General features: G+C 49.0%; 1 protein-coding gene across 4 annotated transcripts in view; it reads right to left on the reverse strand.

Moving 5' to 3' along the window:
- Positions 1-12655: 12655 nt before the first annotated feature.
- Positions 12656-24078, reverse strand: part of CTIF (cap binding complex dependent translation initiation factor) — a 146287-nt gene continuing 134864 nt past the window's right edge. For all 4 annotated transcript variants that reach the window (XM_074931833.1, XM_074931832.1, XM_074931830.1 and 1 more), the window contains 2 exons: positions 19050-19103; positions 12656-17251 (listed from right to left, as the gene is read on the reverse strand). In XM_074931833.1, the coding sequence (XP_074787934.1) occupies positions 17036-17251; positions 19050-19103 (270 nt within the window). In that variant the 3' untranslated portion in view covers positions 12656-17035. The remainder of the gene's footprint in view (positions 17252-19049; positions 19104-24078) is intronic.

Genomic DNA, 24078 nt, shown 5'->3' on the forward strand with positions numbered 1-24078 from the left:
GGCATCTCTTAGCAAATGCGGGGCTCAGCTGCTTCTGCAGGGTGCTTAACCCAGACAGCAGACCCTCAACACACCCAGCACCTTGGCTGAAGGGTGTCTGAGTCACAAAAGGGCCTCAGTTTCTGATGCTGACGGCCTACCTCCCTAAATGCACCTCGGATGCCTGGTGCTGCCCCTACACAGCACACAGCCCCAGAAGCCAGCATGCACAAGGCATCTTCCATCCCGGGATTGCTCAGCCCTTCTTCCACCCAGGGCTGTTTGAAACAGCAACCCCCAAACCCACACCTCTGAGCTTTTCTCTCCTCAGGAGCTTCCACCTCTTCAGGTGCCCTTCATCCCTCGGGAAGCCAACCCTGTTCCCTCAGCCCCACACTTGCCTCTGTTTGCTCCGAAAATGCCTGTTTCAGCTTTCATTGCTCTCAGATGTTTTTTGGACCTTATTAAATAACATTGCAAATGCTGATGTTAATTAAAATTCCTACTAACCGCTCCCTGCTCACCCTCGTCTTGTAACCCCTCCTTAAAACCTCATTCATTTTTGGGACCTTCCCAAGCTGAGGTACTCCAGACCCAGCTTTATTCAGAGTGTTTCTCCATGCCACATGCCTCCTCCGTAAAAAGCTCTGAAATGTGGAGTGCTGTCTGATTTTTCTTCATCATCATCTTACTATGATTTTGTCTGTCCTTGGAGCTTAAGCTTGAGGAATATCAAAAAGATTTATCATGTTTACACTGGTCTTTATCTGTGCCAGGAACACAAGTGTCCGCACTACCGACAGATACCTAACATCTTGTGGAAACAAGTCTTCATCTCCTGTGTTCAGGATTGGTGCTGGGGACATTTCATCGAAATATGACATTTTAGGAACGAAGCACCCATCTGTTCAGCATTTGACCTAAAATATCTGGAATAATGTCTACTAAATCGCTGGGGTTTGCAGTTAGTAATCTATACCCGAGGTTTTTTGGCCCCCTGCATGTGCAGGGTGTGTGTCCTTTGGAGGTCCCCTAGCCTTGCTGGAGAAGAAGACATCTTCACTGCAGGAAGACCAGTCTGCAGACAAGGAAGAATAATGCTAAAAAGCGAGATGCTTCCTTAAAATTCAAAATGCAATACAATCAAGGAAGAAAAATAAAGTGAATAATAGAAAATGGAGCTGGAAGAAAGCACTGAAAATCAACTAACCTACCCCTAAACCCAGGGGCAATTAATCCATCCTTAAACCATCTGTGATTGGTGTTTTTCCAACCTGTTCCTAAAAGTCTTAAATGCAACTCTACTATTTTTCAGGCAATTTTTCCAGGCCTTAATTATCCCCTCTGCTGGCAAACCACCCTCTGTCACGCCCGCTGAATCTTCCTTCCTGCAGTTTAAGCCCATGACTTCTTAGCCCTTCATCCGAGATTATGAAGAGTTTATTTCCTTTCTCTCAGTAACTATATTTTACAATTTACTATGTCCCCTTGCTGCTTTTTCTTCTCTAGACTAAACAACCCCAGGTCCTTTAAGCTTCCTTTTTGGGATGTCTTTTAATTTTCTAAGCACTTTACACACTCTCCTCCAGACACCCTCTATTACTAGTTCACCACCTTTATTGCTAAATCGTTAGCTAGCATTCATTAGACATTACTTATTCAGGTAAATGCTATTTATTATAATATCTTTATTCTTCTCATTGTTACAGAACATAATAGCTGTTGTCCAGCCATCTGCCAGCTCTTTATGGCTTTGCAGAGGTGAGGGATGGGTGCGTTAAGAGCGGTTATTCTCAGCACCAAATTGCAATAGGACCACAGGGAACTTAGGGGGGGTTTAACGAGAACCAGCTCAGCCCTTCCCAGACTTCCCAGTCACCGCTCAGACATGCTTGAGGACCCCGTTCCCAAAGAGGTGTGAAACATGCACCAGAAATCTGTGGTTCCTCTGAGGTCTATGTGGTTTTGGGGAACCCCTGGACTGGTCCAGTCCTGACTTGCAGGGCCCCCGTGGAAAATCAGGGTGAAATCCTCAGATTCGTGCTGGTCAGGGAGGAGCACAGCAGGCCAGCCAGCCATTAAATGAAGGCAGGGACAAGAACACCACTTTTAACCCGTTTTTCAAATGATGTTTTCCTCTACAAATTCATTTTGATAAGAAAAAGTATATTGTGTTATTTCAATTAGCTCTAAGTTGACTCTGCCGACAGTTAAGACCCTGGAACTGCAGAAACAACATCACCAGTTAGATAAGCAGCAGACATCAGTGCACAGAGGGTTTCTGTTCCAGATGAAGGACATCAGACCCCCTGCTAGAATAAAAGTGTCCAGACTTACCCAAACACAGGCACTTTCCAGTTGAAGGTCTGGCCTAGGATCTGGACGATAAAGCAGCAAATTGTTGTGCATGCACTGTTTTTTGTTTTTGTTTTTTTTCTCCTTGAAAGCTGTGTTTTTGGTGATGTCTGCAAGCATTGCAGAGGTTTTGGTTAAAGAGCTCCATTTACTCTCCTGCAGATTTTAATTCAGGCCATCTGAGACTAAAATACACACTAAAATACCTCTAACTGTGTCTTCAGTAGCGTTTAATGGTGTCAGCTCCATCAAGGGCGATGATCTCAAATCCCAATTTAAGAGGCTGTTTCAATCCCACTGTTGCTAGAAGAGGTTGGAGGAGGTGAGGTGTCCACAGAGCGGACATCATTCTGGAGGGATGACACCTCCACTAACGACGGCCAGAGTGGTGAACTGCCCCAAAGCCCTGCTCTCTGGAACAAGTATGTTGGATCTGGGAAGGGATGCCTGATTCTAGGGGAGTTTGGGCCTCCAAGATGCTTAGGTGTGTCCTGTGAGCCCATTACTTGGAAGGGAAAAGATGCTCAGACATCAGGGAAACAGGGGGGGAATGTGGGGATTAGAGGGCTGAGGAGGGGGCATCAATTTCCCTGCAGGGTCCAGATGGCTTGGTCATTCCTTTCTTTACCTTCCTCCTCTTTTTACCTGTCTTCCTTCCTCCCTCAGGCCAGGACAAGATCTTTTCTTTTGTAAGTGACAGGTACCCTCATGAAGTGACCCTTAGACCTGGTTTAGCTGAGCAAAGCCCCCACCAGCTGCTGCTGATTAATTATTACTCCCATCCTTCTGCTTCTCAACCTTGGGAAACTGCTCTGTATTGGGTAATTCCCCCCCCCCCCCCCCCCCCCGCCCTTTTATTTTCTTTTATTTTTTTTTCTTTCACAAATGGACAACATTCAAAATATAACTGGCCCCAGGCTTAAAAAAACATTTCTTACCAAAACTGACTGCAGTCAGAGACAAGAGAACATTTTGGACAGGGGTGTACGGATGGAGGGATGCCCATGGGGATGTCCCACCTCAGAGGGTTAACCCGTGGGTTAATCTGCACCAGGACAGAGTATTTGGGAGCAATATTTTGTAGTGATGTTAGTGGTCTGGCAAAGGGACATGGCGGAGGCTGGCTGTTACGACACTGAGCACTTCAGCCCTCGGCATGATTTCCATTGGCACCTGTATTGGGAGCCAAGTGGGAGACCTTTGCTCAGCTTGCTATTAACCATTTAGTTTTAATTAAAGCCATTCACCAGTCAGCTGTCACTGACCATCTGGGAGACTTAATGGGTGGTCCCTCACCATCATGTTCCACCTATTTTTTGCCATTAATCTGGCCATTCTGCAGAGGAGGGAAGGAGACGAGGGCAGAGGGAATGCTTAGGAAAAGAGGTGTGAGGTTGTGCTGGAGCTTTTGGGGAGGAAAACCACTACACTGCAGGGTGCACAGGGATGAAGGACTGAGTTAAAAGCCCCCTTTGTCCAGCCTGAACTTGAACCCTCTCCCTTTATATTATTGTGAATGGCCAGTTTTGAGTGCACACGCCCAAGAAGGAGGGTGAATGAATCACCCCAATCTACCCCAAGTGCTTCGGTCCCCGTGCCACCAGCTGTCCCACAGGGCTGGGGAGCTCGGGCTGCCCGTGCCGTCCCCATCCACAGCTGCAGGGCTGCAAGTACCGCTCCAACAGTGTCCCCGTGTCACCCCCGCGCTGACATCTGTCCCCTGTGAGTCGGGGAGGATGGCAGCAGGGTGACCAGGCTGGTCCTTATCTCCTTCCTCTGCCTTATCTGTTTCCAGTAGAAATTGAATTGGGAACCAACACCCTGGGAGTGAGTTGAGGAGCTCGAAATGGAGCAGCTGATGGGGGTGGCTGATAACGGCGTTTCCTGGAGACGGAGCACTTGGGCAAGGACTCCTAGAAACAGCTCGCAGGGATGGCGAAGCTGAAATGGGTGAGATTAAAAAAACCCTCTGCAGCGCTGGATTCCTCATCTGCCTGCAAAACAGCCGGCACTGAGATCCTATCTGGCACCTCGGAGGTGAAACAAAGCGGCAAGAGACCCCCGAGGACCTGGGATAACCCTGCGAGGCTGGGGAGGGTGGGCGATGCTGGTGGCCAGAGCAGCAGCTGCTGTGAACTGGGGGTGAACAGGGAAGCCTGTGCACCAGAAACAGGGCAGGAAAGTGGGTCATGGCTGGAGATTAAGACTTGTCCTAAAAAACACCCCGTGGTGTCGGGTAACTGCCCGTGGGGTGAAGGCTGTGGGTGAAGCTGTGGTGAATAGCCCTTGCAGAAAAGCACAGGTATGGCGCCCCGGCACCAGCCATGCAAACACGGGGGGGATTTGCACCAGGACAGCCCACCGCCGTGCGGCCTCATCCGATGCATCAGTGGTCCCACGTGCTGGGGTGCAAATTCCTCCCTCCCGCCCCCAGCAAGACCTTGGGCTGATGCGGGGCTGGGGTTTGCACGCACAAGGGTGACAGCAGGGGACAGAGGCCACCGGTTGTCCTCTGGATACCCCGGCTCAGCGCCCTGGGTGGAAAGCGCGGTGGTGCCCTGCCGTCTGGGCTCCCTTCCAGGCTCGTCATGGGACTCCCAGCAAATCCTCTGGGGCAATCCGATCTGCCGGACGCCGGGCACCTATCCCTCCCTCCGGCACGTCGGGTTTTCCACGGTTTAAGGTGCCAAAGTTCATTGACAGTCCTGGCAGCTCGGGCACACCCACAGACTGTGCCACCCGTCGTGGGACAACGCAGGTCACCCAGCGAGGAGGAAAGAAAACAAGGTGCAATAGGCATAAAGTCATTTTGCACCCCTATATAAAACCTTGGGGGGGGGGGGGGGGGGGGGAAATCACCCTTATGACACATCCTATTTAAACACCAGAGGTTATATCACTGCTGGTAGATGTTAACCGGTTTTATTTCACAGAGCAGTCAGACTTGATGATGAAACTCTGAAGCTTCATGGAGACAAATGACATATGTTTCCCAGTAGTCCTTGAATGGCTATCAAATGTGTCATAGTTAGGAGCCAGCCTGGAGGGACTTTTTCTCCAGTAGCTCCTATTCCAGGAAATGAGTCTGCCCTGTGCATTCCCTAAATTTGTCAGTCATCTAGGAGGCATCTTTGTTAAAATTAGAAGGTCTGGTTTGGTAAAGTTTCTACTAACTCTTGAGTAATTTAGGAGGTGAATTAATCAGACAGTAAAAGTCTCCCATCTGTTCTGGGAAGAGATGATCAGGTCGTTGGGAAACAACTCGCCCAGGAGTGATGCCATGCCATTTGTCCCTTTGCAGCTCTGTTAGGGTTCCAGTGTGAAACCTTCACAACTGTGTCCTTGTGCTGCTGCTTGCACCAACTGCCACGGCCCAGAGGGGACGGTCGCCCCCCCGAATGAGGTGTACGGCCTGGTACATGCTCTCTGCACCACCCACACACCTTTGTGTGGATGCCAGCAGCTTGCACAACCCGCCGGGATGGGGTCAGGGGCATGGAGTGTGGCTCTGGCTACCAGCTCCCTTGGTGTGCATCCAGGAAAGCAAATTCATTTCCACTGCGGGGTGGTCACATGAAAACTAAGGATTAGAAGTAGTGCCAGGTCTGTATGAGCCCCTTGGCGGTGCTAGAAGGTTGCCTGGAGGCCCAGCTAGTTGGCACAGGACAAAAATACGCTGAAAAGCCCTTGAAGCATCCCCAGTGTGGAGCACTGTTGTCCTTCTGCACAGTGTGGTACCCACCAAGACCACTCCAGTTTTCCCCTTCACCTTCCCATCCTGGTCTGGGCTGGGACAGACCTGGGGCAGAGCTAAGGATGGCACAGGGAAGGCTTGGTCAGCCCTGCGCTACCCCATCCCCAAATACCTTACATGAAATAAGTTGACTGTGGCAGTATTTGAGCCGCCCCACCACCATCTCACACTGGAAATACTGCGAGAAGAGCCTTTCAAAGCAGATGAGGCAGTCAAACTCTAGCAAAATCACAGAAAAAACAAGTTTTTTAAAAAAATCCAGTGCCTTCCCCTCTTGCCTTCCTCCTCATGAACTCTTCTGAACTTGGAAAACCCAAAACAAACCAGGGCTGAGTTCACCCTCAGTTCAAGTCGTAGATAAAGTTCAACCAACTTCTAATTTTATCCTGACGGTTCCCACCAGAAAACAGACTCCCGCGAGGCGCCATGGGGGTAAGCCAGCCCTGACCCTCTCCTCTCTGCCAGCTCCCCTGAGTGTCCCCAGAACCCCACTTCCCACCAGTTACCATGTCCAGGTGGGACAGCGAGCATGAGGCCATGGGGAGCATCTCCTGGAGGTGACCATGGTGCATCACAATCCCCCGTTGTCCCCCCGCCGTGTCCAGCCAGGGCCACCTTGGGCTGGGCCAGGTCTCCATGTGACGACTGTTGTTGTGCTTGCTCCAGGACTCCTCTGGGGTTTTTGTTCTTCGTTGCTTCCCTTAGGAGCAGTGCCTTGATCCAGCGCCACAGGGGCAATTAGGTGAAGTGGAAGAGAGGGTAATCAGGGGAGGAATTGGGAAGCAGGGGGCTGTGCGTGGAGGAGCGGGGGTTATGAGGCTTCCTGCAACCCCCTCGCAGCATTTCCACGGGTGATGCTGATGTGCACAGGTGGTGGCAACTGCTGGTGGGATTTTGGGATGCAAATCCAGCACAAAATGTTTGCAGCAGCAGAAAGCGTTGGAGAAAACCCCTGTGCAAGCTGCTGGGTGTCCAAGTGGAAACTGCAGGGACCACTGGCGGTCACCTGTCCCCAGAAAGGTGGGGACTGGCACAAGGACAACTCGTTATCCCCAAGGAGACATTCTCGGCTGTGGAAAGAGAGCTGAGGTGACCAAATGTTGCAGCACGGAGCTGGAGAGGGGAAGGAGCCCTGTCTGCAAACACAGAAAGAGAAAAGGGAATTTTAAGTTTCAGGACAGGGAGCAAATGAGGGAAAAAAAAAAAAAAAAAGGGTAGATTAGGCTGAAAACCAGAACCCAAGCAGCAGAGACAGGTTATTTGTGCTCAGCCCTCCTGGGAGAGTGGTGAGCCCCCACAGCACTGCTTTTAATTGCTCACAGAAGCAACAGAAATGTAATTTTATATAAAGAACATATACAGGAGGATGTGTCCATGCAATGATTGCAAAAACCACTTGCAGTGCCCACACGCAACACAACTCCTCTCCCAAATGCTTCGTCACCTTGAGAAAATAAGACTGCATTTATCTTCAGTAAATCAGCACAAAACCTTGTTTTCTAACAAATGCGTCACATTTTTGTGCTTTAAAAGAAGAGCGGAGCAGACCTGCGAACTGGGATTTGATTTCTCACGTGAGTTGTAAAATACACCCCTAGGGATAGAAGTTACCTTAGCTGTAAAACAATCCACGAACTGGATTTCACAACCTTTGTCATCTTTCTCTCCCCAGAGCAGTATTTTACAGATTTTGCCCTCAGACTAGTTTTTCATCAAATGACATGTAATTACCACCAGACAGGTTTTTGGTAACCCATCTCCTGATGCAGTTTTTTTTCCTCCCACCCTCATGCTGTGTTGCTGCTCATTTACCGAATCTGACCCCTTCCAGACTTGTTTTGCAAGGTGAATTTGAGCTCCTTTGGAGCTCAAAATGTATAAATATTAAAAAAAAAAATATATATATATAATGAGCTTGAAGGGTGTTCCTCTCGCCCTGGTGTGCTGGTGGCATTAACTATTGGGAGATGAGGCGTCAATTCTCTGCCCATGGGACCAAAGGACGAGGAGAAATACCTGGCGGTTTCTGTAGGGCTGTACTGGGAGTTTTTGAGAGAGCCAAGTCCCAGCTGTGGTCCCTGACTGCCTGGGAGGGTTTGGAGAGGACGTTAGGTGAGGAGGATGGTCCTGCAAGGCTGCTGGAGGGCATGAACCTCCAGGAGGCTGGATGTGTCCCATTGCTATGGGAAATTCTGCAAAGCATTAAAACACAAATGTCCCCTTGGCACCAGCACTGGGACCTGTCTGGAACACACCGGCCTGTGGTGAGGGAGGTCTGCAGCTCTGGGGCATGGCTGGACAGCACACGGGAGGAATTCTCCCTACCCATGATGGGTCAAACCTATAGCAGAACCACTGGAGTTCAGGAGCTGGTATCAAGGCAGGGATGAGTAAATGCTGATCAGGATTTCTTTCGGGTTTTATCCCAGGGACAAAAAAAGTTCCAATGACAGATAATCTGGCTGTGGTTGGCAGACGGGACCTGGGGAACCCCCAGCTCAGCCCAGGCCTGACCACAGCACGTCAGGCTGGTGCTGCTGGTGACTCACCTGTGCTCTGGCTCTGCATGGGGGATTCAGCATCTGATGCTGGGAGCATGGGGCTGTGTGCCAAGAAATCCCAGGCTCCTGCAGAGCTCACTATTATTATTTTTAAAAGTAAGAGGGATCCACTTGTTCCCCATCTCCACACGTAGGACAACAGCCAGAAGGTTTCTCTCTGGTGCATTCATGAAGAAAAAGCCGATGGGATTTGTCTCTTGGACCAGGAAGCCTGGGGACCCCACCAGTACCTCTGAGCAACCCCCAAGTAAAACCTAGGCTCCACGCTGCCTGCAGGAGTGTGGAAACGGTGTCCCTAACCACCCATTTGGACTTTGCACAGGTCCTAGATGCCAAGGCCTCTCATGGACTGCCTTCTCCACCTCTCACGCACGTGCAGACACTCCTTGCAGCCCAGTTCCTCAGCCAGCTGTACTCATCACAACTCACCCAGTTGCAAAAGTGCTGATCTTGCCCCAGAACCTGGCTTCTTCTCACAGCTCCATCATCTCTAAGTGCTGTGGGGTCACCAGCAGCACCAAGGGGGGCTGTGCATCTCCCTCCCCACCTTGGCTGCGAGGCCACATGTTCGTGTCGTGTATTTGGACGTGTAAGAATGACACGTGTGGGGAGAGACATCAAACACCAGCACACCTCCCCCTGGCAGGGCTGGGAGAAGAGGCGTGGCGGCTGAAGCAAGCCCAGGACCACGCAACGCATGGTGGAGGCGATTGCTCCCATCAGACCTTCGCCACCTCCCAGCATCACTTTCTCAAAGTGGAAACTTCTGATGGGGAAGTTCTATGGAAGTTATTGAAAAGATCTCCGCTAATGAAGTCCAAACACTTTGTTTAAATGTTATTGCTACAGCAACATAACATACATTGAAACAAAACGCTTTGTTTGGTGAAAAACTCAGATGATTTGGGACAGAATGGAATTCTGAAATCCTGACATTTCTCTTGAGAGGGACTCTGCATTTTTTCCCCATTAACTCCGTGGCATGGCTGCAGCTGGTGGGAAATGGTTAGCTGGCTTTGATCTGGCATGGGATGAGGCATCAGCTCAGCATCCAATCCACCAAGGTTTTGCCCTTTGCAACGCCGCTAACCCCGCTTGAAGGCTGCAGCCCCGAGGGCAGCGTTGCTTTTGCGTGGGGTGGAGGGAGCCAAACCTCCCTGAGAAGGCTCGGCATCAGTGCCCTGCCCTGGGACCATCCATCCTTAAGAGCCTGCACTCATCTTATCTTGATAACCAGAGCAACTCTCCAAGAGTGACAGGCAGTGCCTGCATCCCTGGAAATGTTTAAATCATTGAATTATAGCCCAAGGATGGATATTTTTTGCAGAAATCTGGCTCCAGGAATTCTTTCAGGGAAATCCTGAGGAGCGGGACAGACATAAAACTAGGCTCAGTAGTCACATTTATGTAGCCAAGGAAGTCTCTGGCTTTATAATCAGTGACCACAGTGTGGGATCCAAAAGGAAGAGGCCATATAGTCCTGTAATGGGCATTATTGTTTTAATATCGTTATTCTTCTTGTTGCACCTCAAGCAATAATCATTTAAGCTGCAGTTCAACTTGCAAACAAGGCAGCAATGCTGTCACATTGTGAACGTGCTTTGTCACTTGAGATTTACCTTTGCTATCCATTTTGCCACCAGCATGAGCATTTTAAAACTCCACTTATTCAGTATTAGAAGCGGAGCTGCTGGAAAAGGAGAACATCCTGGTTCTGTGCAGGTTTGCCGTGCTTTAGGAAAGCCCAGCAAACGTACTCTGATTCAGTGTGTCTTTATTTGCTGCCGTCTGGGTTTTTGGCAGGGATGAGGAATTCACAGAAATACTCCTGCTTCTTGAGAACTTCAGATCTGCAGTAATGCCTATCCATCTGCTCAAGAATTCTTGTGTTTACTGCAGGTTTTTTCCGTCCCCGCTCTTGGCTTGGCTGGTCCCAGACCAACACTAGTGTTGATAAGCTCCTTCCCAAAGCTGGTCGAGATGCTCACAACCTCAATTTGGTGGAACAAGCTGGAGTACACCCTGGAGCTGTAGGGTCTGGCTGTAGGTTGGGGTGGCTAATGGGGATGTTTAGGGATGGATTCATGGAAAGGGGTGGCTTTGGAGGAGAGACTTGGATGGTTTTATCCCTCATTCATGAGCAGTGATTAGTCTCGCTGCAAAACTCTCACCCAGTTGATGCAGCAACAGAAACTACGGGAAGGACCCAGGAGTAATTAGAAGTAACAAGACAAAACCAGTTCCTACTGGTTCAGCTTTTCAGCAGCAGATGGCACGAACCAGCTTGTTGTTTTTCGTGTACTATCATCAAAATAACCCAAAGCAACGTCTGGTGACTGCCCGAAGGACTGAACAGGGGGTTTATATATTTCTAGTTTATAGCCCTATGCAAACATCCAGGAATGACCCCATGGTCCACCACAACGCATTTTGGGGAGGCAATGGTCAGTCTGCCCTCCATCACCAGAGGTTTTATGAGCAGGTTGGACAAACTCCCCCAGGAAGGGTGCTGCTGCCGTTGGTCCTGCTTTGGGGCTGAAGGATGGATCAGGTGTGATGCCCTATGTCATGAGGAACGTTGCCTGGTAGATCGTGTCACCCACCTTCTGTGTCAGCACAGAAAAGATCAGGCCTGGAGACACCGTTGTCCCCTGGGCAGGGGACCAGCCTGGGGGAGCCGCAGCAGAAATGGGCTTCTGGGGGCAAATAAAACACAAGGGGTTACGAGGAAGGAAAGCAAGCATCAGGGATCAACTTGGTTACATTAAGGACAGGGGTCACTCGCCACCACCTGACGTTGGCTATGTCTAATTTACCACCGTGGGTGATGCTTATGATGGCTGAGACCTCGACTGCAGGCAGAGCAGAAAAAGGTGAGCTCTTTGGCAAATTGAGTTAAACTCATATAAAATGTTTTGCATGGACTTTAAGGTTAATATCTAGCTTCCAGGAGGTGCAAGAGGAGATGATCCTGAAAGCAAGCAGCGCAAGTCAGGAAGCATTTAATAAACCCAGGGCTCTTTCCCTTAGCGAGACGGGGGTCGCATGGAGCACTGGGTGATGTGCGCTGGTTGCAAATGGCCTGCAACTCATTTTAACATCTCAACTATTTATGAGTGGCCTTACAGCAATGAGCTGAACCCCCAGCCAGCAGCGGGGATCCCTCTGCCATGGCCCCACCTTCTTGCACCTCCTTTTTATATTTATTTTGCAGCTCAGCCGTGTCGCAGTGAGCTCCGAGCGCACGCACAGGGCCACGTGGGGCATTTCACAAGAACACTTCTTCAAAAGCAGGAACTGTTTCACCTCCAGTTTTCTGGCTGGAGCCCGATGACACACGGGCACAAACCACTCACCCCCAGTGACCCGTGCGGCTTCCCAGGCCAACGCACACATTTCAATTAGCCAAAAATTAATTGGCTTGGGTTAGAGGAGGCTTCTTAGAAAAACTGCTAGTTTAAAATTGTTTTTTTAAAAGGAGGTTGAATGCTGTTAAAGGCAGAGGTGGTTTGTGAGGCCTCGCTGCTGCTGTGTGCCGTAGCACTGGGTGAAACAGATGTGATAAATGTGTGTGGGGGTGTCCTCCAACAGACCCCCCAGTCCAGCCGGGGTAGGACACGAATAGACACGTGCAATTCCCTCGGGACAGAGGCTGGGGAGTGGGTGGCTCTGGAGGCCGAGCCAGGAGAGGGTCCCAATCTTCACCCATGGACCTCTGAGACCTTTGCACCGCTCCCACAGGCTTCATCCTCACCCCCTGAGGAGTAACGGGGAGAGGGACCAGCCCCAGCACTGCGCAGGATCCGACCCGGTGCCAGGAGCACGGGCTGAGCCATCTCCATGGGCACAGAGAAGGATCAGGCCCTCTGCTACGCTTCCAACCAGACACCGTTAGGGATTTTGTTTTCTCCTCCGTATCTTCCTTTTCTTCCAGACGAGACAAAACGAAGATCTCTCCTAGACCAGCACAAGTGACAGCGTGTACCCACAAAGAGACGGGGAAATGTCAAGCTTTAAACATTTATTACTCAGATGATGCATTTTATAGCATACAGTGGGTCTGGATGTTCTATAAACAAAGACTGAATTGTCACAAAGAGTTATTAGCTCCCTTGTTTTAACAGTCTCTGAAATGCTGATAACGATGAGTTTGTGTTTTCTCTAGTATGAGTATCTAGTCTTTATTCTCCCCAAAACCTTCTTCCTTTTTTTTTTTTTAACTTTTTAAATTTTTTTTAAAGCGCTTAGTTTAACAAATATGATTAAATTAAAAATGTCGCTTCTTCAAATGCAAATAAATACATTAAAAAAAAAAAAAAAAAAAAGAATTGCTAGTGTTAACTCCATGTTCTGCAGGACACCCCAGCTCCCTCGGCTATCGACAGTGGACTTCACAACCCTTAGCTTCATTTATCCTGAAAAAATACTGGAAGTATCACCAGGACTGGCTAATAGCTAACACCAAGAAGAGCAAAATTAGTGTAAAGCCATAAAATACCCAGCGGGGGAATAAAAAAAAAATAATCGTATTTAAGATTTTGAGAGACTTCCAAGTGAGAGGTGTTATAAAAATAAGCATGAAAATAAATCATAAGTTATTCTGACAAGTTTTCCTTCAAAGCCATCAATCATGCCAAGAATAGATACTGATTAATCACCTTCAGTGGAAGAGTAAAACTAAGCAAATTGCTTACTTTTCCCTTTTTATCCCCATTTTTGTTTCACCTCCATATACATGAGACTTCTCCAAACAGGGGTGAAATCCCTCATGGGGAAGCCGAGCAAGTCACTTTGTGGGTAGCAAAAATCTTCAGTTCGGAAAGAATTTCACCAGAATGAGGTGAATTAGATGCCAGGGAGTCTGGCAGGGAGCAGGCAAACCCGCCCTGCATCTGAAGGGGACTGGTGTGGCGGTGGTGCGGAGCATTCCTCCTTCACAGATGCTTCAGCCACTCACCTTTACGCCAGCCCGACGTTTGGCCCCACACGTATTTGGCCCAAGGAGGTTATTTTCACCTTTGCTGATGTAGCTGTATGGGGAAAACATATTGCAACCCCATGTGGATACTTTTATTGAGCAGTGAAGATTGAATCTGGCTAATTCGGTGAGACATAGCTGGTGGCTTCACACCTTCAAAAATGCGCATTGTAGAATTACACTCTTTGGCGACTGTTTCTAAAGAAAGCCAAAAAAAAGAGAAGAAAATACTCGATGACACCCCTAGGTGCTCTCATCAGGAATCCCCAAAACTTTCCAGCGCTGCTCCTCATCCTGTCCCATCAAATGACCTTGTGGTACCTGTTTTCCCAACATAGTACCATGGTTAATGGTGCCACATGCCTGCTGGCTTCCTACTGACAAATTTCAGAAAAATACCATTGGCAGCATGTAATTTCAGGTAAAAAACAATATTTTTGGTCAACATATTGATTCTTGTGTATCAACGGAGCAACCGACATACCAAAGCGGTTAATGGCTGGATGAACATAAGTTAATAGTGGAGATAAATGTCAAAGACATTAAAACCCGACACACTTCACGTAAAAGTTCTTCAGTGGGAGAAATCCTGGTGCTGGAGGGGAAAGTCATGGGCCAAGCCTGGTCGGGGGGGGGCTGCAGGATTGCACCCCAACAGGAAAAGTGAATAAACCCTCATGGCTGGTAGGAGTAGGGAAATACTTAAGCAGAAATACTGCCAGGTGGCTCACACTTTGCCTCTGAACGCCTCCTGATGTACTGATGGGTGAAAATTCAGGTTTTTAGAAGCAGAATCTCCAATCCTCTGGGTCTTTTTTCTTTTTTTTTTTTTTTTCTTCTTTCACTACCCCAAATTCTGGGGTAAAGAGAAGGGAGAAGCTGCAGGGGCCGGAGCAGTGGTCTGGATTGCTGCCAGCAGGATCCCTGGCACCTCGACCCATCAGGCTGTGTCCCTGTTACAGGACTTTTTTGTTCTTTCAAGACAAAAAATAATCAAGACAAAACTGGTTTTCAGGTCTTCTCCCAGAAGACTGATGCTGTGCCTGGGTGCACTACGATGGGTGTTAAATCTCCTTCTCTTCCGCTTCCCAAGAAATCAGGGAGCAGAAACAGCCAAGAGCAACGGGCACAACCCTGAGCTTTATAATACTGATGGGCTCTGCTGTGTTAATTAAGTTCAGCTGCTCATTAATACTATCAAACTCCACTGCTACTAACATAGTTGACCCAGCGCAAGGCGCTGCCACCATACGAAGTTCCCGGGCTTGAATCCACAACGCAAAAATTAATTTTCCCCGACAAGTCCAGCACATCCAGCAATAACTTTGCTGCTTTCTGGGTACACAGGAGAATCAAAGCTCCTGTTTCCAGCTTGCTTCTCTTGCTGCACGTGTGGATTAGAAACCACATTAGCAGACAACCAGACGAAAAGCCAAATAATTTTGAACTGCAACATCAGGACTTTCGTCTCCTGCAGTGCATTTTCTGCTGAAAATTTCTGCCCTTTGTATTTTGCAGCAAAATCTTCCTCCCCATCACGGACAGACCAACACATTCATAAGGCACCCAAGAACATACTGCACATCCAGAGAGGCTGGGGTGAGGTCTCTCTTTACAAGCCACCAGAAATTCAGTGTTTTTCTTGGAAAAATGGATTTGAGCTGCTGACTTCAGACCCAGCCTGCCTGGGCCTGGGGTCCATGTGCACCCGTGCTGCGCTGTAAATTTTCTTTTTATCACCAGGAAAGTAAAAGGAACAAGGGGAAGAAAACAGGACAGGCTGCCAGCATTGTGCCTTCCTCAGCTCCTCTTCCACTGTGCAGACAGGATGGGGCACTCGCACCTCCATTAGGCTTCACCAAAATAAGCACCAGAAGTGGTTTAGTAGGTAAAAGCATCGCTATACAAGCAAATAAGGAGAGCATCAGGTCCTGTTCATGAGTCGGGAGTGATGCAATGGCATGGCACATCCCTCTGTACCAACCTCCTCATCCTCTGGGCATTTCCTCACCCAGGTGGCATTTCATCATCACCCCCCGCAGCTGCTCTCTCCTTCAGGATGCTTCAGCACGGAGCAACCCAGGGAATCACTGAGCAAACTCTCCCCCTCTGAACCTGTCACTCATCTGTGGAGGACACGGTGCCTCTTACACTGACTGCGGGACAGAGCCGCTCGTGTACACCGCACACCTAGAAACACTGTATAGCAAATGCAGCTAGTTAGAAGCCAGGCTCAAAACCTCTATTTTCGGCTTTTTCTATGTCTTCCTTTTCTTTTTTCCTCCTTTTTGCCTTACACTGCTTGACTTCTCTTTACCAGTCTCCAAATAACATCAAACCTGCATTTCTCCCTTGCCCTGTACATTATTAGGCCTGACTATAACAGGCCTGGATTTAAATGTATAATTACAACCATGACAGTAATTACAATAAAGCACTCCTTCAATGGAAACAAAAAAAAATTATTACAAAAAAAATAAAATGGGTTATAGTGGCTAAGGGATAACGGCGACTTAAACAGCAAAAGCTGCAGAATCCCCTGTTCTTTAGAGCTTACAGCTCAGAGAACGTTTTTCAAGCCATTGAGAAGGTTACTGGCAAGACGACGGTGGCTATGCTACTTCTGCAGTGGCTTTTAGACTCCTTTAAAATACTCCTTCTGCTTCAGCATCTCACGTAAACCATTAGTCAGCTCGCGGGAAGGCGTTGCTTTCCCCATCTCCGAGCTGCTCGCAATTGTCCGTTCAACGATACAATAAGAAGAAGATACAAACGCTTGAGAAAAAGAAAACCCAGTGCAAATAAGAAAGTCATCCCGCTCTCCGATCCGCTTTCAAAGGGGTGGCGAGTAGGGGGACACACACAGACAGTCGAAGACAAGAGGAGAGGGGGGTGGAAAAACCTAACACAAGCCCCGCTCGACAAAAGCCATCAATTATGAGCGTCTGGTGTAGTGTGTGTCTGGCTTTGTCCTCCCGAGACATCTGCTGCCTGCTGTCTCCTGCCAGTTGGCCAGGGCAAGGCAGGAGGATGGTGTGAAAACAATACTAGCCCCCACTTGGATTCATGTGGGGTTTTTTTGTTTTGTTTTGTTTTGTTTTTTTCCAAATTCTCTGTCTTCTTTCGAAAGCCAAACAATAACCCGGCGGGATGCGTTGCTTTGCTGCTGCTTGAGCAATGAGTTCAGAAAAAGAAACCCCTAAAACAAAACCACGGCGGGGAAGAGGGGTGGCACTTGGCGACACAGCTGAAAAACAAACATGCTTCTCCCTCCCCACCCCACAAACGTATTCTCGAGCATGCTGGGGTTTGGTCTGCTGGGGGATTTAATTCGGAAAAGCTCTTGCTGGATCCCGTCGAGGTGCGTGTCTTCTTCTCGTCCCTTCCCACCCCACCTTGCCCTGCCCCTCAAGCCGTCAGTTTTTGGATGGTCTTGTTGTAGTACTGCGTGATGGTGGGCGTCAGGGGGTTCCAGTTGTTGGCGTGCAGCTCGATGACCTCCAGCAGGAGGGACCGCGTCAGCATGGACTCGGAGGGACACAGCATCTTGTCGCGGGCGATCGCCAACAGCTCTGTCATCATCTCGGGCAGCTGCTCCTCCAGCAGCCGGCCGGTGCTCTGCAGCTGTTGGAGGGAAGAAGAGGTCAACCATGGCGTGCTGATCCTTACAGGTCCCTTCCAACTTGAGTTATGCGATGATTCTATCATTCTATGATATTAAAACACCCTGCCGGCTTTAGCAGATGCCCATCATCCACCCAATCCTCCCCTGCTCAGGCAAAGTTAAAGGTGTCGTGGCTTTTGAAAACCAAAACCACCCGGCAGCAGGCTCAAAGAGCCGAACACGAAGGGCAAGGTTTTCAAAAGCAACCGTGACGGGCTGCTGCAGGAGCGAATGGTTCAGATCCAACTGAACTTCAAAGGCGGCAACTCTGGATTACTTTGGGGAGGAAAAAAAAAAAAAAAAAAAAAAATCCCACCTAAAAATCATGCTATTGTCAAAACAAATTGCAGGCTGTGATGTGGTATTCCTGCCTTCTACCTGGTCCCTTATTTACTCGCTGATTCACAGCTGTCAGTGACTCCCAGTCATTAATCGGAATAAGTAGAGTCCTCCTGTATGCATAACAAATCCTGCCCTACCGAGATTTGCATTTATACCCATCGTGCCGCTTTTCTGAGGACTAACAAGGGTTTTTTACAACAATTACTCCTTGGACAGACTCCACGGAGCAGCATAAGCCCTGTGTGGTCCCACAGAGGAGATGGTCCAAACTTGGAGTGGGCAGCAATGACTCCAGCATGACGGAAGGCAGGCTTGTGGGACCTGAATGCAGAGCTCCCCAAACTGCTAACCTTAAAAATTCAAACTGTCCTCCTCAATTGCCTGTCACCTTGCTGAATTTCAACCATTTGAGCTGCAATTTCAACCACTCTCTGCAAGGAAAGCATCCATCCCCACGGGCCAATCACTTCTCAAAGCAAAACTAATGAAACTGCTCTATTTGTACCAGCATTTCTTTGCAAAACTGCTGCTGAGCACAGCAAACCTCTCTGTGTGAGACACAGGGCAGCTTTTGCTCCAATACAGATGTTTTTGTGCTTAAAAAATAAATGCAGGGTGAGATTTGAAGGAACCAGGATGATATGATTTTGTGATGGGACCCCAGCTACCAAACATTTTGCATCCATTTACATGCATCACAAGTCCAGTGATAAACTCTCAAAGGCCATCTCTTATCTCATGCTGATATCTTTTATTTACTCCGCTCTGGGAGACCCCCCTGCAGGGCTGGGTCCAGCTCTGGGGCACCAACAGCAGAAGGACACGGACCTGCTGGAGCGGGGCCAGAGGAGGCCACGGAGATGCTGGGGGGGCTGGAGCCCCCCTGTGAGGACAGGCTGGGAGAGTTGGGGGGTTCAGCTGGAGAAGAGAAGGCTCCGGGGAGACCTTAGAGCGGCCCCCCAGGGCTGAAATGGGGCTGCGGGAAAGGGGGGAGGGACTCTGGATCAGGGGGTAGGGACAGGACGAGGGAGAACGCTTTTAAACCGAAAGACGGGAGATTTAGATGAGCCCTAAGGAAGAAATTCTTCCATGTGAGTGTGGTGAGGCCCTGGCAGAGGTTGCCCAGAGAGGTGGTGGATGCCCCATCCCTGGAAACATTCCAGGCCAGGTTGGACGGGGCTCTGAGCAACCTGATCTAATGGAGATGTCCCTGCCCATGGCAGGGGTTGGACTAGATGGCCTTTAGAGGTCCCTTCCCACCCAAACCAGTCTGTGATTCTATGATTTTATAATGCAAAGAGGCACCATGGCAGTTTGGGTTGGGAAACATATAACAGCTGCTCGATACGTGCGTAGCCAAGGACAGAAGGGGCAAAGCAATGAGGACCAGGGTGGGTGGTGCAGGTGTGTCCCTACCTCCATGGAGCAGCAAAGCACAGCGTCTTCCTTCACATCCTGAGATTGCAACAACTGCAAAAGAGATAAGAGAGAGGCGCTGAGAAATGCATGACCTCCTCCTCCTCCTCCCTTATGACCTTCCTTCCATCTCTTCGTCCAGCTTGGCTTTTGCAACTTCCAGGAGGAAAGGACAGAAAATCAGGAAGAGGGGAGGAAGGAGATTATCAACACAAAAAATTAAGATAAACAGGGACAAAATGCAGGGTAAAGGGTACCACCAGCATATCCACTACTGAGAGCAAGCAAGCGGCACAGAATATAGAGAATTTAGATTAACAACTTTCAAAATAAATTTTATTTAGGTTACACTGCTTTTTTTATCCCACTGTAGGCAATAAGAACACACACTCGTTTCACATACACAGCGACTAAACACAACCATCCGATGACAGCATTTGAGCAGCACAGCCCTGGGAGAGGCTTTCTGGAAGGGAAGGGCTCTGCCCAAGAGCCAGCCACCCTCCGCTGAACCTCTCCGTCCCTGTGGGGGCACTTCTAACAGCCACAAAATTGCCTGATGGGAAAGTGCTACATCCAATGCACCGTAATTAATAGGGCTCCTTCTAGACTGATTATAGAGTGGTGCAAGTGCAACAGGTTGCAGTGAAACCCATGGGTGCACCAACTCCAACCCTGCTCTGCTCTCCATCAACTCTGCATTACAAACACGAGCAGCTTTCAAGAGAGACCCAAAATGTTGCTGTGCGTGGCACGGGATGGTGAAGGAAGGTGCTTGCTCCTCATGGTTCAGACTCAGGGCGTGCACTAAGGGTCCACGGCTCTACCTGGCAATGGCAAAGTGTAGGAGCTCAGCAAGTCTCACCCCACAAACTCTGAAACCGTGAGCAAGGACTCTCAAAACAGGATCAAAAATATACATTTTAATTTGTTTTCATCTTCATGACTTTGTCACGCACACAATGATGCTGTTCCAAGTATTTTGCTAAAACCACAAGAAAAAGCACAGTCGTTCTAATTGTTTTTTAAGTAGATAAAATAATGAGATTCTCCCTCAGCCAACAAAGTGAGACAGAGCATTATGAAAAACACTGTACCATGAGGTGGCTGATGAAGTTACAAGTGCTGGCAACACCTGAAGTACAGCCACTTCCACTCCATCACCTTGGGTTGAACAAGTCCGCTGGCCCTGAGCTAATTGCCTGTGTGCAGCCAGGAGCTGAGTGCATGCAGTAAATGCTGAGAAAAAAGAGAAAAATCGGGAAAACTAACTTCATTAGTATCTGAAATTCATCAGGGAAAGGCAAACTTTGGAAAAGTGGTTGGACTAATTAAAACTGCCCATATAAAAATTGCTCAGTGTAACTAAACATCCTCCAAAGTCACATCTTTTAGTTAAAATCACAATTCTGATTCTCAGCCTTATCGTCTCTCCATCCCACTCTCATTTTTTCGTGTTTCCTTCCCTTTACAAATAAACACCTATTTGTTTACCAGCTTCACAACTGCTGGAAAATAGCTAGGAAAAAAAGAGGTAATTCAAGGAATTCTAATTGCTCTGAAAGTTTTGTCTTCACTCCCTTCTGTTTTCAGCAGACAGCAGTTTGCTTGCTTTGAAGACAATGTTTACAGCATCTCAATGAGCATGCCGTCCTTCGGATTTTTATCTTGCATTAGGCAAAGGTTCAGCCAGAGTTTTGATGACAAGCAACAGTTCTCCCCCCCCCCCCCCCCCCCCCAGTTTATCTTCCTGCCGAGTTGTTTGGAAAATGTTAGTTAAGCCCAAGCCCCATGCTCTGAGATAAGTTCTCAATAACAGTTCACAGATTCTTTGCAAAAAAACCATGAGATTATTTTAAACCAACAACATCAAGAAAAAAAAAAATTAGGGACAAATATAGACAGGCAGCAGTCCAGAAATTCAGTCCTGGGGTATATAACTTGTGAGCATGGCATGAAGCAAGGCTGCAAAATATTCACCTTTCCTTTTTTGTTGTTCTTTAGTAAGAACATAGCATGAAAATTAAAGCAAGAAAAGTGGAGATAGGCTTCATTAGGAAGAACCTATGGTGGTGACCTGACTCCAGCCCTTCCTCTGCTGTGGTCTCCTCAATGATCCTGCTCTCTGCCGGGGAAAGGCTGCAACTTCACTTGGGCTTTCCTTGCCCCAGCTTCCCTCCTGCAGAGCTGGGACACACTACCTCACCTCAAAACAGGGTTGTGAGGATGAATATGTCACTGTCAAGTGCTTGGAGATTTGGTTAATGCTTATCTACTTATGATGAAACAGAATCTATATCCTGCCCCCAGACTTGGGCAGGCATCTTCTACCTTCACGCTGCCCTCCCGGACCTCATCTGATGTGACTTGTCTGAACAAGGAGAATGCACGTGTTCCGTCTTGGTCATCAGGTCACCATGCGCTCCCCCTCCTCCATCCGGGCACCACATACTCCACTGTTCCATCGAGGCACCATGTGCTCCACCTCGGTCACACAAGCTCCACACTGAGGCACCGAGAGATACCAGTTCCAAGGGCCTGTGATATGTGGGTTGAGGAGCCCCAAGACCTGCCTGTCAAACCCAGGCATGGCTCCGAGAAGCAGAGCAGGGCCCAACAAGCAGATCTGCTGGTGCTCTGGGAATCAGAGTCCAAGGCCATGCCCACAGATGGTTGTCATCAGTTCAGCAGTCCAAAGTCAGGAGGATAAAAAAGATGTCACTGTTTCTCTGCATGCTCCTGATCATAACTGTGTTTCTAGCATGCTGGACAGGGGCTCCGGAGCTTCCCTGGGGTGCAGGCACCAGGTATCTGCTCTGACCCCTCCATCCTGGGACAGGAGATGATCAAGGAGCCCCAGTTTGCTGTCCCTAGCCTGGCCTGAGCACTGAACTGCTGCTGAAGACAGACAGCAAGGGTTGAACTACAAGGACTGTGCTGCCTGGGGCCCTGCCATCCATGTCCTTACCCACCGACGAGATCTTGCACGTATTTCTCAAAGGGTGCTTCAACCCCACCCACGGCTGCCCCAGGTGAGCACCAGGCACCCCAAAGCACCAGGGCGGTTGCTTCAGCAAGAGCACAGTGTTTCCCAAATGTCTCTGATCCCCGTGTCAGCCTGATGGCACTGCAAGAAAAAACATTGCAACGCCTCGAGACCTCCAGGGAAATCACAACCCTGAAGTACCGGCACTTGCGTGACCGTAAACCTGAACCCAACCAACTGCCTTCATCGTTTGCAATCTAATTCATATTTACTTAAAACATTTTAACGTAAACATGCAATACCCATTAAATTAGCACTCCCACACTGGAATTATTATTTATTTAACTATTTATAACTGCTCCTCCCTGCTGTGTGTATCTGCCCAAATCCCACCATGGGCACCAGCCCATCCCTCTCCACCAGGTTCCCACATGGTTCAAACCAGCTGATGAACGTGGATGAGGGACTTGAAAAAAGGTGTGTGAGGCAGACAACAGGGCAGGTGAGCTGAGACTCACACGCTTCTTGGTTTAACCTGTAATCATCCCCTGGGGGCTGGGGCTGTCTGCGAGAAAAACTTCCCTTTGCTCTCCAGCCGGTTTCCCCCGTATCGGGCGAAGCTGGGCAATGAAAGCAGCAGTTCCTGCTGGAAAGCAGACAAAGAGTCTGCTTGATTTCCTAAGAGAGGAGGCTGCATGCCAGAATCTGCCCAACCAGTCATATAATATCCAACCTCGGTTGCAAAAGGCTTCTCACTTTATTTTTCTGGTGCTGGACTAGCAGCTTTGCAGACTGGTGGAAGATACTGGGCTCCTCCTCGTCCAAATTTCTGTGTTCTGTTGAGACATGGAGCACTGGACAGTGTGCCCAAGTGGGATCCGGGTGCTAAGCGTTTTCATAAGCAACCCAAAATAAAGCGTAGAGTCTGTTCCTGGAAGTGCTGCATGTGGTGGGAGACATGCAGTGCCTTGCAGGGTGGCTCTTGAATGCGGCTAGTTTCCACGGCATGCTACTGGGACCAGTCTCCCCTGGCCTCCGTGGCCCCAAAACACACTCCTTACATCTTTGCAGAGGTAAGCATCACAAACCCCATGGGGTGGACATGCAATGGCAGTTGAGGGGGCAAAGAAGCCCCAAAACCTCATCACAGAGAGAAACAACTTGGTGCCCCTGAACAGTGATGGATGCACACGCATGTGGTGCAGACCACCAGGAGCAAACCAGAGAGCCAAGCTGATGGGATTCACATACCCACAAATATTTGGGTTTATTATCTGCTTTCTGAGGTCATCGGGGCTGCTGAGAAGCTAAAGTGCTTACTTGGTATTCTCAGGAGTGCCCATGCCATGAGCAGGACTGGAGAACCTGTCCCATCATCCCTTATCACCCAACCACGCAAGTTTAATTGTGTTCTTCAGTGATTCTCCCCAGGAGATGGACTGGGAGCAGCCCAATGCATACATTACCCTTTCTAGCTGCAATGGTATTTCTCCTGCAAGGCATGGTACGAATTATTGTGTATGATATCGCTTGCAAAATGACATATAAGCAACGCTTGCCACAAACTGCCTCTCAGCATGCAGTGTTTCCTGATGATTTGGTGGTGACTCCAGTGCGAATGCACAGAAAGCTTGACAATATCCCCCCAGAGCCATGGAGAGGTTGGGATTTCTTTGAGACCCAGCAAAAGCTGGACTGACCGCAGCCCACGTGCTGCTTGCCCCGGCTCCCTGACGGGCGTCTCACGTTCATGCACCCAGATGGCAACATGCATGGACATCTAGACAGCCTCGGGCGTGACGCTCCAGCCTCGCGATCGCTCTGCGGTCCCTGCCCACAGGTATGCTTTTCATCTAACACGTAGGTCACGAGGAGGCGCCTGCTGGTGCTCCCCCTGGGGAGTGTGGACCGTGACCGCAGAGCAACCAACGTGTTGCTAACGCATCATCAAGGTGTAGCAACCAGCTCACTGGTGTAAAATGAGGCAGCGGGTGGAAACGGAGACACATTTCAGTTAGGAAGAAGGAAAAAAATCAGCTACTT

Source organism: Athene noctua, chromosome Z (genome assembly GCF_965140245.1).
Source record: "Athene noctua chromosome Z, bAthNoc1.hap1.1, whole genome shotgun sequence".
Lineage (NCBI taxonomy): Eukaryota > Metazoa > Chordata > Aves > Strigiformes > Strigidae > Athene > Athene noctua.